Source organism: Lonchura striata, chromosome 6, assembly GCF_050655825.1.
Source record: "Lonchura striata isolate lonStrDom1 chromosome 6, ASM5065582v1, whole genome shotgun sequence".
Classification (NCBI taxonomy): domain Eukaryota; kingdom Metazoa; phylum Chordata; class Aves; order Passeriformes; family Estrildidae; genus Lonchura; species Lonchura striata.
The window spans coordinates 33,588,048-33,604,542 of NC_140708.1; the positions used below are offsets into that span (position 1 = coordinate 33,588,048).

Genomic DNA, 16,495 nt, shown 5'->3' on the forward strand with positions numbered 1-16,495 from the left:
AATTAGTGCTTCTATAAAGTATTTTCTTTCATATTCTACTGTTCCTCGTGTACTTAGTTTTGAAATAGTTGTATAGTTTAGATGCCTCATGCCTGTTGCTAATTTTCCAGTTTATGCAGCACAGAAACACACAAACATGCCTGAAGAAATAATGAGACACATAAATTAGTTTGGCTAAGTGTTAATGGCACAAATTGGTTACATTTCAGAAGGATTCCACCCCCCCAGGATATGGATTAGAATTTTGCTGACTCTAGTTCACAATTCTAGAAGAAAATTAACTCCTCCTGTATTTCCATGTTGTCATCATCTCAATTAGCTTAGATATCTGCTCTGCTGCAGTTCAGAAATGATGTGTCTGATGTGACTTTGGACTGCTGATATGCAGAAGTAATTTAAACAAAGCAGCAGTGAAGTTGAGAATGTTTGCAAAATCATTTAAATTGAATCTTTACTATCTAGAAGACCAAGCTGTAACTGAATGTGTGTCTGACCTAGCTAGGCTTTTCTTTTTGCTCAGGCAGGCTAGCTCAGGAATATTTGTACTGCACTGCACTGAAGTGGAAACACCTCAACGCTGCAGGCAAACTCTGCTTTAGAGCTCTTCCCCACTCCATTCCTCCTCTCCTCTTTGTGCTCTTGGGAGATGGCAGAGAGGGGAGCTGGAGGAATCAGTGTGCTGCACAGTCTGGGGAGGAGTAAAGCAACCAAATGTCAGCACACAAGGAAGTCACATATGTGTATAATGCTCTGTCTTAACAGATGAACAAAGAGCTCTCTCCAAAGGATCTGTCACAAAACCCCACGTTTTCCAAACTGACAAATTGTACTCAAGCCTGCCAGTAGCAAGGAGAACTACAAGAAAATAATCGTTAGATTTCATGGACTATATATATGTATGTCTGGTAATTCTGTGATATGTAAAAATTCCCCTTTCAAAAAATTTACAGATCCATTTGGACCTCAGCCAAAATCTAGTGACATTTCCCAGGTGCTGGCAGAGGGGAGGAGCCAGGCACTTGGACTAATATTGGTTGCAATTTTAGATTTGTGTTGTAAGATTTTTATTTTCAATAATTAGTGTAATACTGGAAGAAGGATGTGTGGGTGATTTTATCTTGAAGGATTCTTTAAAGTTCATAGTCCTGACATTGTAAAATAAATATAGTGTATTAAGATTAGATATTTTAATTGCTCAAAAGTTGTGGTTCTGAACACTTATAAAATCTGGTGAATTTACGCCTCTTATAAACTTTAGCAATTATTAGCTGTAGAGTGAATAGGTTATTTTAAATTTTTCTAAGATGAAGAGAAATATTTGCTTGCCCTGAATTTTGTTTTTTAACACTTTGAAATATTTAATTAGTACTCAAAATATTTAACCAAGTTATGTTGGCATGATCAAGTCTACTGTGAGTTCTTGATCTTCTGATTTCAGTAATTCTGGAAATGTGTTGCATCAATGTTCTTTTTTTTTTTCAGCCCAAATGCGATACTAAGATTAAGATTTAATCACTTTGCCACAGAATGTAGCTGGGACCATATGTATGTATATGATGGAGATTCCATATATGCACCTTTAATAGCTGTATTTAGGTGAGTGTATTTACTAACCTTTCTGTCTACATAGTCGTGTATGGACACTTTCAGTTATTGGGGAAAAAAGTAACATTAGAGGCTTTAATATGTTAACTAGATTGCTTTCTTATCTTAATATTATGGGAACATGTATGTAAAGTTGTATTAGAATGCATTCCAAAATGTTACACTTTTGGTTAGATAATAGCAGAAATTAATTATTTGGATACTTACTGCTGTCATTGATTGGAATGTTAATGCTTACACACAGGCACTTTCCTGGAAACCCCTGATTTACCTTGCAGATACATGGACAAGTTTTATATACCTTGTATACCTTTCATTAAAAAAAGTTTACAAAATTTATTTATGAGTCATCTTGTTTATATAGTTAACCAGCAGAATTCCAAACTCCCTCTTTACTTTTTTGGGTTTTTTTCCTAAATATACCATAGATTGCTTAAAAACGCTTTTGTCCTCTTTTCCAGTGGTCTGATAGTCCCTGAAGTGCGTGGAAATGAAACTGTTCCTGAAGTGGTTACTACATCTGGCTATGCATTGCTGCACTTCTTTAGTGATGCTGCTTATAACCTAACAGGATTTAACATTTTTTATTCGTAAGTATTTTTGTACTAAATAATTACCTTTGTTTTTTTTTTTCAATAGCATAAAAATCATACTCAGTGCTAAACGTCTAAAACCAGGGGTCTGGGCTTGTAAGAAATTATAAAGGTATGAGTTAGAGGGAAAAAACTCCCAGAGACAGAGTATGGTTTTTTTGAGTGAAGTCACATGGCTATTCCCAGAGTATGTTTTTCCTGTGCCATATGGAACTAGAATGTATCCCCTTTAGTGTTTATCCAACACATATAGTTGTCATATGGACTAGAAGGGAGATTATATCTGCTGTCATATAAATTCCCTTCTCTTGAACTGGGATCATCTGTTGCTTGATTTTTCTTGCTGAACATACTATGGCTTTTGAAACCTTCCAAACAGTTCCACTTGGATTTTTGTGCCAGCCACAAAGATTTTATTCTATTTCTTTTCCTCTTATTGGGTATTTCCCCTCCTATTTTCCATTTCAGTCTACACTCTGCCTTCATAGATCTTATCTGCACTGTCTTTTAGTTTCTCTGATGGCAAAGTTGAAACTGATATGAGCATGATTGCTTTTGTCCAGCCTCCTTTTTTGTGTCAGCAGTTCCAAAGATAAAGCTGGCAGACCTGAGCCTTTTCCTTTTTATGTGCACCAGTTGTTTGCAACTTCTGTCTCATTTGGGATGTACATGTGACAGAATGCAACATCTCTCTATATTTCATGCCTTGGTTCAAGAGGGAATTGTTTCGTCCTGTTGGACCTGTTTATTCATGTGCTAGTTTTTCTATGAATGAAGATGTGCCTGTTCCTTTCTCTCAATCCCTTCAGATTCTGAAATAGCAGTTATTGGGATGTGGTGGCCAGCACTGCATTTCATATGTTGAAGTACATGTAATATTTTTGTCATATCCTTTATTAGTTTAAAATTACTATTTGTGTTTCTGACCATAGCTTTACTCTTGCACAATACTTGGCACATTGTCTGTGGGAAGATTATTGCTGCAATTTGCAGCAGATTGCCCACCTTTGGCCAGAGAATAAATAGCTATTCAAAGTTTGGGAAACCTCACTATATATATATTGCATTGGAAATAGCAGTCTAGAACACTGGGTATTTTTAATTTTTCTCAGTTGACATCAGTAAAATGCAATCACCTGGCAGAAGTTCTATTGTAATTAGTTACATTTTTCAGTTATCCCTGAAGTTTTTATTACACTCTTTTATTTGTCTTGGGAGCAAATGGCAATTAGACTTGGCATTCTTAAGAAATGAGTATATGTGCATTCTTTCATTACTTGGTAATGTGGTGCATGCTGCATATCATTACCTAATATTTTTTACTTTTGTAGCTTTAAAAACTTGCCAGTTTTAAATTCTGATGCATATATAACTCATGAAATTCTATGTACTCTGTTCTTCTGTGTCTTTTATTGCAATGGATACTTTTAAAACATTTTTTTAATAAACCAACAGTAACTTTTTATGATAAAGAAGTACCTACAATTACTTTTTATGGCTGCATTAACTTTTCGTCTGTCACTGGTCTATTGCACGCTGCTTCTGTTACCCTCTTCCATAATTTTTGATTTCATCTTGATGGACCACTTGTATTCCTTTATTTTGGGGCAGACAGAAACATAAAATCTGTGACCGAAGTGCCATTTCAGTAGCAAACAACTTTAATTACTTCAGAACAGTCTGAGTAATTTCTGTTCCTTGGAGTCAGTCAACTTTCTTCCAATCCAGTTTTTCTCATTTTGTTTGAATCCTTAATGAACCTGTTGGAGTGGGAAATGGTCTGTTTTCCAACTAATATTTCCTGGTGGAAAAACTTAACTATTCACCTTCCTGCAGAACACTCCCTATGAGTCTGGGGGAGAGGTTCCTCACAGCTATAGCTGTTAATGCCATCAATGGTTTTAATGCCATGTGTGTTACCAGCTAAAACCCCCAAGAGATTTGGAATGATTGTCAGATGTGGAATTTTCTATTTTAGCAGTGCAACAGAACCAGTCCTTTGAGAAGCAAGTCTCTAGAAGACAAAAATGTGTCTCTTCTCTGTCCTACCACATCTACATCTTGTCAAAGGCCAGCCTTGAACAATTCTTTGCTAACTTTTAACAGCTCTTTCTTCATTCAGTTAGAGTTTCATTTAGTAAGGAAGGCTGTGAACAGTATCCATCTCACATCTGCAGGGAGTGGTCTGCATTATCATCAGAGGATTGTAGTAACACTTTATTCTGAGTTTCTGTGAGTCATTGAAAAGAGTTTCAAATCCTGTTTGGACTTCATCAGGCACGTAACTGCCTGAGTTCATGGAAACTCTTGGACCCACATATTCCATGTCCTCCACCTTCCCTCATTTCAAGGAGTTGTCTGCATTTCTGGAACCACTTTGCTTAATTTTGCACTTCAGTTGCCTGTGATCTCAGTGTTTGGTAGGGTGCATCACAGAAATGCTAACTCCCAGAACTTCTTTCAGCCTAGGCTCTCTTTTTTTTTCTATTTTGGACTGCAGAGTTAGGGTGGCTCTTGTATTAAGGATTCAAAGAATGAAATGCTACCTGTAAGTAGTTTAAGGATATTAGCTATCTTGTATTTTTCCTTGTTCTTCCCTCTTTTATTCCCTCCAGATGTTAGGCACCCTGTTTATAGCATGGACCAAAGCTACTCAGGAAAACCCTTTAACTGTATGCCTGTGTGGAGAGTTTAAACTCAATTACTTCCAGTGTGGTTGTTTCTAAAGATAACAAGCATTTGAAAGGACTGAGTGCTTATACTGGAATATAGGACAAAAATTGGACCCTGCTGTCCAAGCAGGGCCTGTCCTTCTGCTCATTGTCAGTATTTGTTGCAGTGCAAGGTATTTGTGATCCTGAGTGCATCAAAGACTTCGTATGTAAGATTGGATTAACATCTTTTGAACTCATCTGCCTGTAAAATCATTATTAAACATGTGTTTTATCAGTACATAGACATTTTTCAGGTAAAACACACTTTATCTGACAAATACTGCTGGAGTACTGTTAGATAGCTTACATTTTTTTTTTTTTTTCAGAATTAACTCTTGCCCTAATAACTGCTCCGAGCATGGCAAGTGCACAACCAGTGTGTCTGTACCAAGCCGGGTGTACTGTGAGTGTGACAAGTACTGGAAAGGAGAGGCCTGTGACATTCCCTATTGCAAAGCCAACTGTGGGAGTCCAGATCATGGCTACTGTGACCTGACAGGAGAGAAGCTCTGTGTCTGCAATGACAGCTGGCAAGGTAAGCTTTGCTTAGTTCAGTGTCTAGGTAATTTGATTTTCTCCCTGCCCTCCTTTTAATGTCACATCATTGCATCATATTTTTAGTGTTTCCTGAAGTAGCCACTATCTGCTTTTTGTTGGGTATAATTTGTAGCAGCCTCTCAATAAAAAAGGAAGGTGAACTGCTTTCTTATAATGGTGCAAGAATGTCTGTGTGGACTAATGGATGTATTGTAAGCATGTGGTGCATTTTTATTCCTAGTACCATAAATCATTGTTTCTCATTACAGATAAATTATTTAAGATCCTAAATGTTTAATTCACTTACTAGAATTATGCTAGATGCTTGTGGATTTTTGTTTTTATTGTTTACCACTTCTGTTACAAGTCTCAATTGGCTTAGCTTGCAATGCTTAGAAATTGCCATTCTCTTAACAGAAATATTAAAATCCCTCCAGATTACTTAGCTGATATGCCCTCTTCCCATGACTTCCTGCCTCATTTCTGTTTTATTGCTGTTTCTTTTGGCATGTCAAAGGAAATGGCTTTTTAACTCCTGTAAGCTGTCACACCTATTACTCCACAGTCATGATGAGATCTAATACATTTCACTTCTTAATAATTAATGAGTTGTTCATTCAAAGGCAGTCAGTGCACCCACAGAAGGGAAGTGGTTTAGCAATATGGTCATCGAATGGAAATAGTGTAGACTTATTACTGGGTCCTTTGAAACCTTCCCGAACTGTAGTGCACAAAAAGATCCTGAAGGCTTAATCTCTATCCAGAAGTTGTGAATAGAATTTGCAGCATGACTATCATCCTTCTAGTTGTGCACGGATTCCTTGCAATGTCAAATTGCTGAGTACAAAATGGAGAAATGTCACAAATCTTTGGAAATGCTGTTTAACCTATGCCTTCAGATACAGTGCTATGAGCCTAATTAGAAGTTTAAAGCACAAAATAAAATTAGAAACCTGACTATTGCTGCTAGTACCTTTCACGTGGCATTTCTGTACATATGAGCTTCTCACTCTTTCCTACAGATCGTATAAAGATAATTTGCTTCATCATTCCTTGGATTTTCACTGAATCTACATAGATTTCAAATAATTTTTAAAAAAATCTTGTCACAGATGAGCTGGCTTGGATATATAATTATTTTCCTTTACTAAATACCAAACTTTCCTTAAGCTCTGGGAGACGACTTCCTTCTCTGTTTTAGTTCTTGATTTATTTATACCTGTGTATTCTGTACTTTCTATACTGATACTATTTTCTGTGCATATTATTTGCAATAATGGAATAATAAATTTTTATTTTACTATCTGACAAGCTTTTCTTGGGTTTTGTAATTCAAAAAATGTGGCTGAAGGGTCTTGATTTGTATGCTTTAGGAGAGAATTCCAGATTTCATTTTTTTATTACTATAGTCTTTTTATCTTATTTTGAGTATCTTTAGTGCCTCTATTAAAAAAAAATCATTGAAGTGCATTGATTTGGATGTATAATAATTAGAATCCCAGATCCAGAATATAAATCCCAAGAATTTCCTAGTTCACTGCATAGTTTCTTTTACAATGGTGACATCTTGTGGTTGTTGCTGAAGGAGCAGCTCTGAAGAACTATACATTTAAAACAGGTCTTCTGAGAAAAGAGAATGCTTTAGTGTGTTCTTTGAGATGGAATAACTTTTTTGAGTAAAAGGTAGGATCCTATGATTATTAGATATGTCTCGTGGAATTTAATACAAGGATCTTGTAGATACTTGCAGCTGGCTGCTGATTGTACATAGACTAAAGCTTCCATAAAAAATTTTAGACTTTGAAGACAAATAATTGACATAATTTTTATTTTTAAGACACGTTTCATTTAAAAAATGCACTTGTTAATGTATTGTTTCTTTAAAAATCCAAATATTTTTAATAATAATAGTAATCTTAAACATTCCTGAGGTGGTTGGTCTAAGAACAAAATTTTGTATTTACAGAAAATCTGGTTAATTTAAAATTTTCATCCAGCATAAGGGAGGGTGAACTTTTCCCTAAGGAACATTATCTTGGAGTTCTGTACCGTATCACACTGTCCCATTCCTGGCTAATCTGTCTTGATATTATCTAACACAAGGCTGTGGATGCAATTCAGGGAGGAAAACAATCTGCCTCAAAACTACTGACTTGTTCCCTCTTTCTTTGCTAGGCACATGTAAAAGAGAATTCTCTCTTTGACTGAGACTAAAGTGGTGGCTCTTGCACCATTTGGCCAATTTAAGAATTTTATAGAAAGATGCTTTTGCTTAATATGTTTTCACAGCCAGAAAATTCTATTTGACACCAGGAACATCATGTCTTGCATTGTTTCAGGCTATAAAGGACCAGAGATTTCCAAACAGTTAAAAACTTCTGTGACAGGTGAAAAAAAATCAGGATGACTGAAGGATAGCAAACAGTTCCACATTTTAAAGAGGATTAAGTGGACTATCTTTGAAATTGCTGAAAATATTGTTGACTTCTGGGTGTAGATAGGAGAAAAAAAAAAGAGTTGAAGGCTCTTGAAGTTAAGAGAAACTTTATTGATATTTTGATCATTGAACATCAGCACTGCAAGCAAAAGGGGAATCTATTAGAGAGGAATTATAGGGAGTCTTTAAATTAGTCTTTAAGAGGATAAGGAGGGTACCTTCAAAGTAAATCTGATCCTTCACATTTATTGTGTTCTGGATTACGTTATGAGATAGTTTGGAAACAGAGGAAGTACATTCCTTTTATAAGGAGCTACACCAAAAATGGGCTCTAGGGTTGCACATAATGCACACCAGCCCCAAACAGGCATTCAGCCCTAAGCCAAAGTTAAAACACCAATGGAAGTTTTGGAACATGTATAGTTAGTTCTCTCTACAGAGCTGCTCCTAGCAGATAGCGATGTAGCAGAAGACCAGATTCTGAAATTAAACTAATTAACTTTGAAATAAGTCCATTAGCAATTCAGGCAGCTTGAATTTTATAACATCTCTCTAGAGAAAAATAAGTCTTTCTGTAAGGAGAGAGTAAACAATGGAAGTATAAAAGGAGCTATGACTACTGCAATGCAAAATCAGTGTTTTCCTTGCTTGGTACTATGGCATTTATTCTAACAGCACCTTGAATGTGGCCAGAACAACTCTGTCAATGGCTGTCTAACTCAGGTTATCCTGACAGGACTTGCTGGATTTGGGTTTGTTCTCACTTTTAGTGGAAGGCTTTGAGGTCAAGCTCTCTTGTTTGGCCTGCCTTACTCCCCAACGTTGAGACTGGCAAAGCTGTGCTTCTGTGGTGCTGGGTTATTGGGGAAGGTTTGAGATGGGGGCTCAGGCAGCAGCAGGTGAAATGCAGCACTGGGAAGAGCTTGTGCCAAATGCCTGGAGATCTGCAATCTGACATTTTGGCCCATTGTGCCTGGAGGTTCTTGAACAGAAAGCACACAAGTCTGTGTCTTCAGAGATGAGGACCTGTGATGTAACATTTGCTTTGGCCAGATCTATTTTTGGAAGGAAAAAGAAAAGAAGCAGGTTTCTTAAAACTGTTCTGCCCTGTGATAATGCCCTCTTTGTCTCAATTTTACTTTACAGGTCGTCTCCTGGCCAAGTATCAATTCAGAAAGGAGAAACTGCAGTTTTACAGGCTGGGAAATGCCCTTTTAAATATATGTGCATTTATACTGTATTTTCATATAAAGACACATATCCAAGGAAACTTTTTGTCCTCCAATTTTAAGTTAAAATCATATTTCTGTGGTCTATATTTATAAATATTTTAATGTTGATCATAGAAATGAGAGTTGTCTAAGAAAGGTTTGTATCTATAGAACTGGTAGGAAGGAATTGTCTTATAATGAATAGTTATTTCATATATACTGGAAATGTTCTTCAGATTTATCTTCAGCTGGAATTTGACAAGCATCCTTGGAGCACTGTGAAATTTGCAAACAAAATATAGCTATCATAATTAGAAATTTAGTGCCTGAAAATTGTGTGAGAAAAATCAAGTGTCCTTATTGCAAGAGAAAGAACATCACAGGTAAATTAAGAGCCAGCTCCAGTTTTAAATACCTTTATGGTGTCATTTGACAATTAGTGAAAGCAAGTTTAGCAGAATTTATTTGATTTGTTTCACTAAATGGCTGCATGAATGGGGTTGATAATGCTCTCTATGTCTAATTAGGATGAGATTTAGGAAGGGAGTCCCCTGCTATTTGTGACTTAATGAAAAATGTAATCTATTTAGAATAAATCTATGACCTAAATATTTATTTTAAAGGCATGCACTTAGATGTATTAAAATAGAACTTGATTGAAATAATGATCCCAACAATACCTTGTCCTGAATAGAAAAAAGTAGATAGTGCTGATCTTCCTGATAAGGTAAGATACAAAATTTCCTTTATTATCTGTAGTGCCTTCATTTAAGATTAGGAAGAAAGTGATTAATGCAGCTCAAAACCTGTTAGCTTCATTTCAGCACTGTGTAGAGTTCTAGACCAAACTTGAGGAAAGAAATAATGAAACATATATTGTGATTAATAACAAAACAGTTGAAATCTGTATTTATCAATGTAGTTCATATGAAGATAGTTTGTAAGAAAATTGACATGAAAATGCAGTATATTTTATCTGAACCTCAGCAGTTGATGACAGGAAATCATTGAAACTGAAGAGTGAAATGCATACATAAGGAAACAGTAAAGGGAACTCAACAGCTTCATCATAAAATGTGAGTGGGTGTGCTGAACACGTATGGAAAGGTACCAGTGCTCCTTAAAGGCTGATCTTAGGACTGATATTGTTACATAATTTTTGTAATCTACCTATAAGGCTGTTAATGAAATCTGGTAAGTCAGAGGTGGAAGGTACTTTAAATATGAAGGATAACCAGAATATCCTGCAAAAGAAGTCCGCAAGTAATGTGTAGGATTTAATTACTTCAGTATAAATTGTAAATTAACACATTTAGATACTAAGAGAATTAAGAATTTATTTTATAGTCTTGGATTGAAATGTAGAAAGTGACATGGGAGAAAACTTGCTTGTCTATCTCAATTAGAACATTAACTAATCAACATAATTAATTTTATACACTCTGCAAACTCCAAAGTGCCAAGTGCACTTGGTAGGATGATCACTCGTAGAAGTTTCAGTTAAATATATGAAAGCATTAGTAGAATGCTTCATGTTTTGTTATTACAGTTTAGTGAATACAAATAGAAACAGACTCAGAGGGAGAACCATTAGGGTGGACAGGACTATGGAAGTCACTAACAGAGCATGGTTTGTTTAAACAAGTAAAATCAAGGCTGCTGTTTATAAACCTTTGTGGGGTATAGACAGACCAGACCTTTAAGTACAGTGAAGAAAACACTAGTAGAAGAAAAATTAGGATAAACTGGTCATCAATACATCATTTGGGAATTGGGAGGAGGCTTTTGTGTTAGAGCTCTGAAGTTTCCTAGAATTTAGCAGAGATACTGGACCTTGGTACCTTGCTGCTATTAGGATGGAGTCTCAAAATCTCTAGTCCAGTGGGTATTGTCAGCTACAGCTGATCTGAAAGTCCCTGCTTCCTTTAGAGCCTGAGTAGCAAAAACTGGTTTTGTTTAAGATGAGAAATCTTGTGTGATGTCTACCAGAGACTGTACTTGTTCTTAGTCATGGAAGACTAGGAGAGCTTTCCCTGCTTCTAGTAGACAATGCTGTGACACCTGGCCTTATCTTCTGTGCCAGCCTTGTTGATCTTGAGTGTGGGATCTGGAACTGAGCAGTTAAAGCTGGAGCTGTACCCACCCATGGCACCCTTCTGGCTGCCCTGCTCAGACTGAGCCTGTGCATCCCCCGTGACCAGGTGGCCCTTGGGTGATCCACTCTTCCTGCCTGAGGAGACAGGCAGGGCTGACAAACAGCACCCAGGGGCCATTTCAGGAGGTGCATCAGCTGATGTGCATTAGGATTTCTGTGTCATTCCTGGAGCAGCCTGAGTCCTGGCACAGCTTGCTGCCCTGCTGCCTTAGCTGGACACCTCACCTGGATCTCTCCATCTGCCCTTGAGTCTCATTTTCAGCAAGACTATTTGCAGGGTAGGAGAAATACATCCAATCTGGATATAGCAGAGCTGTGCTGGGGCAGTGTAGGGATACATGGGTACACCTACTGTTAGAGTGCCTAGAAGGAATTACTGAGCCATTGCAGCACAGCTGGTCTGACTGTAGGGCTGGTTTCAACCACTGGGTTGTGGTGGTTGAAAAATTATATTAAAGGAATAATTCTCAACTCAAATTATCATACAAACAAAACCAGAGTAAACAAATACTTTTAAAATGTCTTTGATTAGATTGCATGAAGGGCACTGTAAAGTTTATATTCAACATATCAATACTTCTGTTTTTTTCTCCTGTGCTCCCAAAGGAAAATATTTGGTTTGAAGACAGTAGATGATGTTTAGTCATTTTGGTGGAAATTGATCCTATGACTCAAACTACTGGAACAGATTGTTACTATGTCTTTTCATGAAACTCCTCAATAAATAGAAATTAGATTATTTCTTCTGTGTGGTGGGGATAAAATCACCTTTTTAAACCTATAGAATTTTTTCCTACCTTAGAGGATAACGTAATTGACTTCCAGTTCAGGTTTATAAAGTTGTTTGCTATTTTTAAACAATTCCTCCCCATCCCCTGATTGACTGACACATTAGGAAGATAAGAAAGATACTCAATTTTAAATGAATGGAGAAAAATCATATTTGCATAAAACATAACAAAAAAAATTTTTCATTATCTTTGTTCTGCAGCTGTAATGCTCTTTGTTGCACAGAAGGCACATATTTAGTGAATGTAATGTTATTGAAGAGAATATGTATTTTTGCTGAAATAATGGTGTATGTATTCAAGTAGGAAAATCTATAAATGTTATTCATAAGTCCTATGTTCACCTTGTTTTTATAAAGCAATACCCACATAAAAGAATTTCCTTTTTAAACGATGTTTTGATAGAGGCCAGTACTATTCTATTGTTTTGCATTTTTACAGCTAGATATTTCATTTTTGTCCCGATTTATACATAATGTGGTCAGCCCTTGCCCATGGCAGAGGGGCTGGAGCTGGATGATCTTTAAGGCTTCTTCCTTCAAGGCTTCCTGCGTCTCTGTGCCCAGTGGTGTTTCTGCTTTCCCTCACCTAGCGCTGAGGCTGGAAGAAGGCTGGCTGTCACATTCTTTCCATCACTGATCTGGCTAAGATTTTGACATTCTTACCCCAGGAGGAGGCGGTGTTCTTGCGTCGGTGTTCTTGCGGTCGGTGCCCGGTGTCTGTCTGGATGTGCCGCAGGAATTCGGGCTCCGCTCGCCACCAGGGGTCCCTGCTGGCCGCGACATCCCGCTGCCACCCGGCAGCGATGCTGCTGCTTCTGACCTGCAGGCACCCCTTCCATCGCTTAACTCTTCCTTGATCAAAGAATACTTAATCAATTGTTTATTTTAAAGCCCTTTTACATTCAAATTAAGTGTTTCCTCCAACAACCACGATTTTTGCTGAGGTTACGACTCTATTATAGTATCAATTATTGATGGTTAAGAAATAATATACTGAATTGTTCATGCTCTCATTAGACCTCATTTAGATACCATTAATCTTTTCTGAGGAGAAGGTATAATGAACTATGGGAATTGAGTGTCTCCATCGTTCAGTGAATGGAAGGTAATTTGGATACAATTGGACATCATTCTTGTATAGTACACTAGGAAAAATTGACAGTACACTTTGGATAACTGGTTGGCATGTACAGGGAAAAAAATATAACAAATTGCCCCCTAAATTACAATAAACCTTGGAAAAAACATAATCTACCTGTGCTCCTATTCCCCCACGATAATGTTTTAAAATCACTGTAAACTTGATGTACATTACTTATTTAGCTGATTAGTAAACTTCAGCATCTCTCTCTTCTAAAATGATGTTTGGTCTCTCCTTGACACATGGAAATCTTTGTATCTGGAGGACCCTTTGCCAGGGGAGTATCCTTGCCAAAGAGATCTGATATTTTTTACATTAAGAACTATCTCCTCTTGTTTGCTTTGAATATGGCTTTTTCAAGTTGCATTTCATAAAACTCAGCTCATTATATTCAGAGAGCCTGTGGGCTCTTCATAGTCAGCCTCTCTGTCACTTATTTTATAGACATTTATAATTCAATTCCAAATTTTGCTCTTTTTTCAAGTGAAAAACACAGTATTTCAAAGGAGTTCAGTAGTTTCTGTAATTGGAACATCCTTATTACTCTTCTGTAAACAGTCTCCAGCACTAATCTCTTCTTTTTTAGTAGGACACAGTTTTCTAAGGTTACACAAGCTACAGATTTATGCAGGGAGGTAACAGGATTCTCAATTCTCACACCATTCTTTATTTTGACCATGGCTGAGTGGTGATGTAATATTTTCATGAGCTATCCTGAGATGATCCTAAAATGTACCTTAATTTTCAATTCAATTATGTTGAATTTTGTGTATTTTATTTTCCAGTCACATGTCAGACTGGAACTTGTTCTGTGGTTCTTCAAAGGCCCTGGAATAATAGCCTTTATCAGCAATATATATATATATATATATATATGCATACATATATATCCAGGTTTTAGATAAGATCTAGAGCATAAACTGATGCTGAAGAGATCACAGTTTTGTTATTACAGAACAAATAAAAATTTGATTTTGCTGTTCATGATTGTAATAGTCTTATAGCTAAAAATATTATGCATTTTGCTGACTTTTCTTACTTTGACAAAATGATTGGCTGAAATACATTTGAAAATGATATATAGTAGTTGTGGGTTAGGTGGCTTTGTATGATGATCTATAAAATGTTACAAAATTTAAATATTCAAGTCATTATTTTGATAAAGCACTCGATAGTGTATTTTCTTCCTGAAAAATGATGCAGAACAGCATTTGCAAAAGTCAAATTTTACTTTCAAGATTTAATATCGTATAATGCATATTGTAACTTAATTTACTGTAATATTATTTGCTTTGAAAAACACTTATTCTGGTTCAAATACAGGGTAGTTTTTCTCCAAAGGTAACAAAGTGCAAAAAATTTTAGACCTAAATGATAGGTCATTCAAAAATGTGATTCTTTGTGCCTTTCTTTCAATTTGTGACTCACAGTCTCTTTTCTGAGAAGAATGCGAAAATGAATTGTTATTATTTGAGCTAATCTAATGCTTTCAATTAGATTGACATCCCATGTTGTCAATTTTTTCACTGAGCATCTGTTAAACATAAAAGTGTACGCCGTATTTTATCAGAATGAGCAATCCTGACATCTGTAATTAAGCCTCCCCTGTTTCTGCTTTATTGGCTTTAACATCCCCATCTAACAGATTGTACAAATTGCACATTTGTTTACAAAACAGGCCCAGATTGTTCTTTGAACGTCCCCTCCACGGAGTCCTACTGGATCCTGCCCAACGTGAAGCCCTTCAGCCCCTCCGTGGGCCGTGCTTCCCACAAGGCCGTCCTGCACGGGAAGTTCATGTGGGTGATTGGTGGATACACCTTCAACTACAGCTCGTTCCAGATGGTGTTGAAGTGAGTGGTTTCTCCTTTCTGATGGGGCATAGGGAAAACAGATCCTACCAAGGAGGGAGCTTCTATCTTCTAATTTAGCTGAAAGGTTTATATCTCTTTTAGATTCTTTGTTAATGGTGTTATTTTATGCTTGTAATTTTCTTACGATTATAGAAAGTGAAAATATGGGCAACATCAAACTGTAGGTGATATTTATATGTACTTCAGTTTGAAAAACTGCCAAACATAAAGAGCTTTGTGGTGATGAAATAGTGAAGGAAATTCACTGCTGATATTTCCACACATATTGAAAACCATGTGCATTAGTGATGTTAATTTATGGTTACAGGACACTTGTATTTAGTGCTTGCACTTTGCTGGTGCCATGGCAGTAGGGTCAGGCAGGTCACCTGTATTCCACTTTTTTATACTTATGGCAGTTTGTGTGTGTATTTGACCACCTATTGAAAACAAAGTTGAAGCAGCTGTAAATAGGACCCAGGTGATTTGGATGATAGCTTCATATGTAGAGGCCCTAAATGTGGCAAATGCAAGTGTTAGGGTCTATTTATTAGCATATTATTAGCATGTTTACTTCTCCTGTTGTCTACCTGTTGCTTTCTTCCAAACATTTGCAATCATCCAAAACAAATCCCATAATTTTTTTAATTTTTCTTTTCTACCTTTATTACTTATTATTTTTGCTTCTCTTATCTAATAATAAATAATAATAAATAAATAATAATAATAATAAATAAAAATGTAATAGAAATTAAAATCAACCATATACTTTAGAGGGTGTCCAACAGTTAATCTTCAGAGTAGTGCAAAAGCATGGGGCATGAGCAGTTTGGTGGGCTGGGGATTTTCACGTGACTGATAGCAGAACAAGTCTTGTGATTTTTGTTAGTTACTCCTGTTTTCTGAGACTGTTGACAAGTCCCTTAAAGCGCTGCTCCTGTTCTGCTTGAGGAATATTTAGTGCACTGTCACAAGTTGTAATAGTTCAACAAATTACCATGTCAGAGTTACAATTAGTTTGAGCATACAAGCCCTTCTATTTCCTCTACAGGTTGAAAATGTTTCTTTTTCTATTTCTCTTTTAGCTACAATTTGGAAAGCAGTATATGGAACGTAGTGCCTGTGTCCAAAGGGCCACTTCAGAGATATGGACACACTCTTGCTTTGTATCAGGTTTGGACTCTTCAGTGTTCTGTATAATAAATTTATATGTGTGTGCTGTTAGTGATCTTAAAATGATTCATCATGAATGGAGACTTTTGAGGATAATTTAATTTCTAAGTATTTTGTATTACTGTTTTCTTCTTCAGTACTTAGGTGTATTGCACAGGTTTTGGAACAGAGATTTCTGCAATAGTTCTCAATCAACCTTTTGAGCTAAACCTGCCAATAAAAGGCAGAGGTGTGTGTGAGATATAATTGGGGTTGTGGGCAGTGCTCCTGCTCAGCAGGCACCACC

The 16,495-nt window shown here is 36.6% G+C and overlaps 1 protein-coding gene across 4 annotated transcripts in view; it reads left to right on the forward strand.

The window, feature by feature from the left end:
* ATRNL1 (attractin like 1) overlaps window positions 1-16,495 on the forward strand; it is a 430,566-nt gene that overhangs the window by 39,381 nt on the left and 374,690 nt on the right. For all 4 annotated transcript variants that reach the window (XM_021537269.4, XM_021537270.4, XM_021537271.4 and 1 more), the window contains exons 3-7: window positions 1,483-1,596; window positions 2,067-2,195; window positions 5,239-5,447; window positions 14,862-15,036; window positions 16,122-16,209. In XM_021537269.4, coding sequence (XP_021392944.1) covers window positions 1,483-1,596; window positions 2,067-2,195; window positions 5,239-5,447; window positions 14,862-15,036; window positions 16,122-16,209 — 715 coding nt within the window. The remainder of the gene's footprint in view (window positions 1-1,482; window positions 1,597-2,066; window positions 2,196-5,238; window positions 5,448-14,861; window positions 15,037-16,121; window positions 16,210-16,495) is intronic.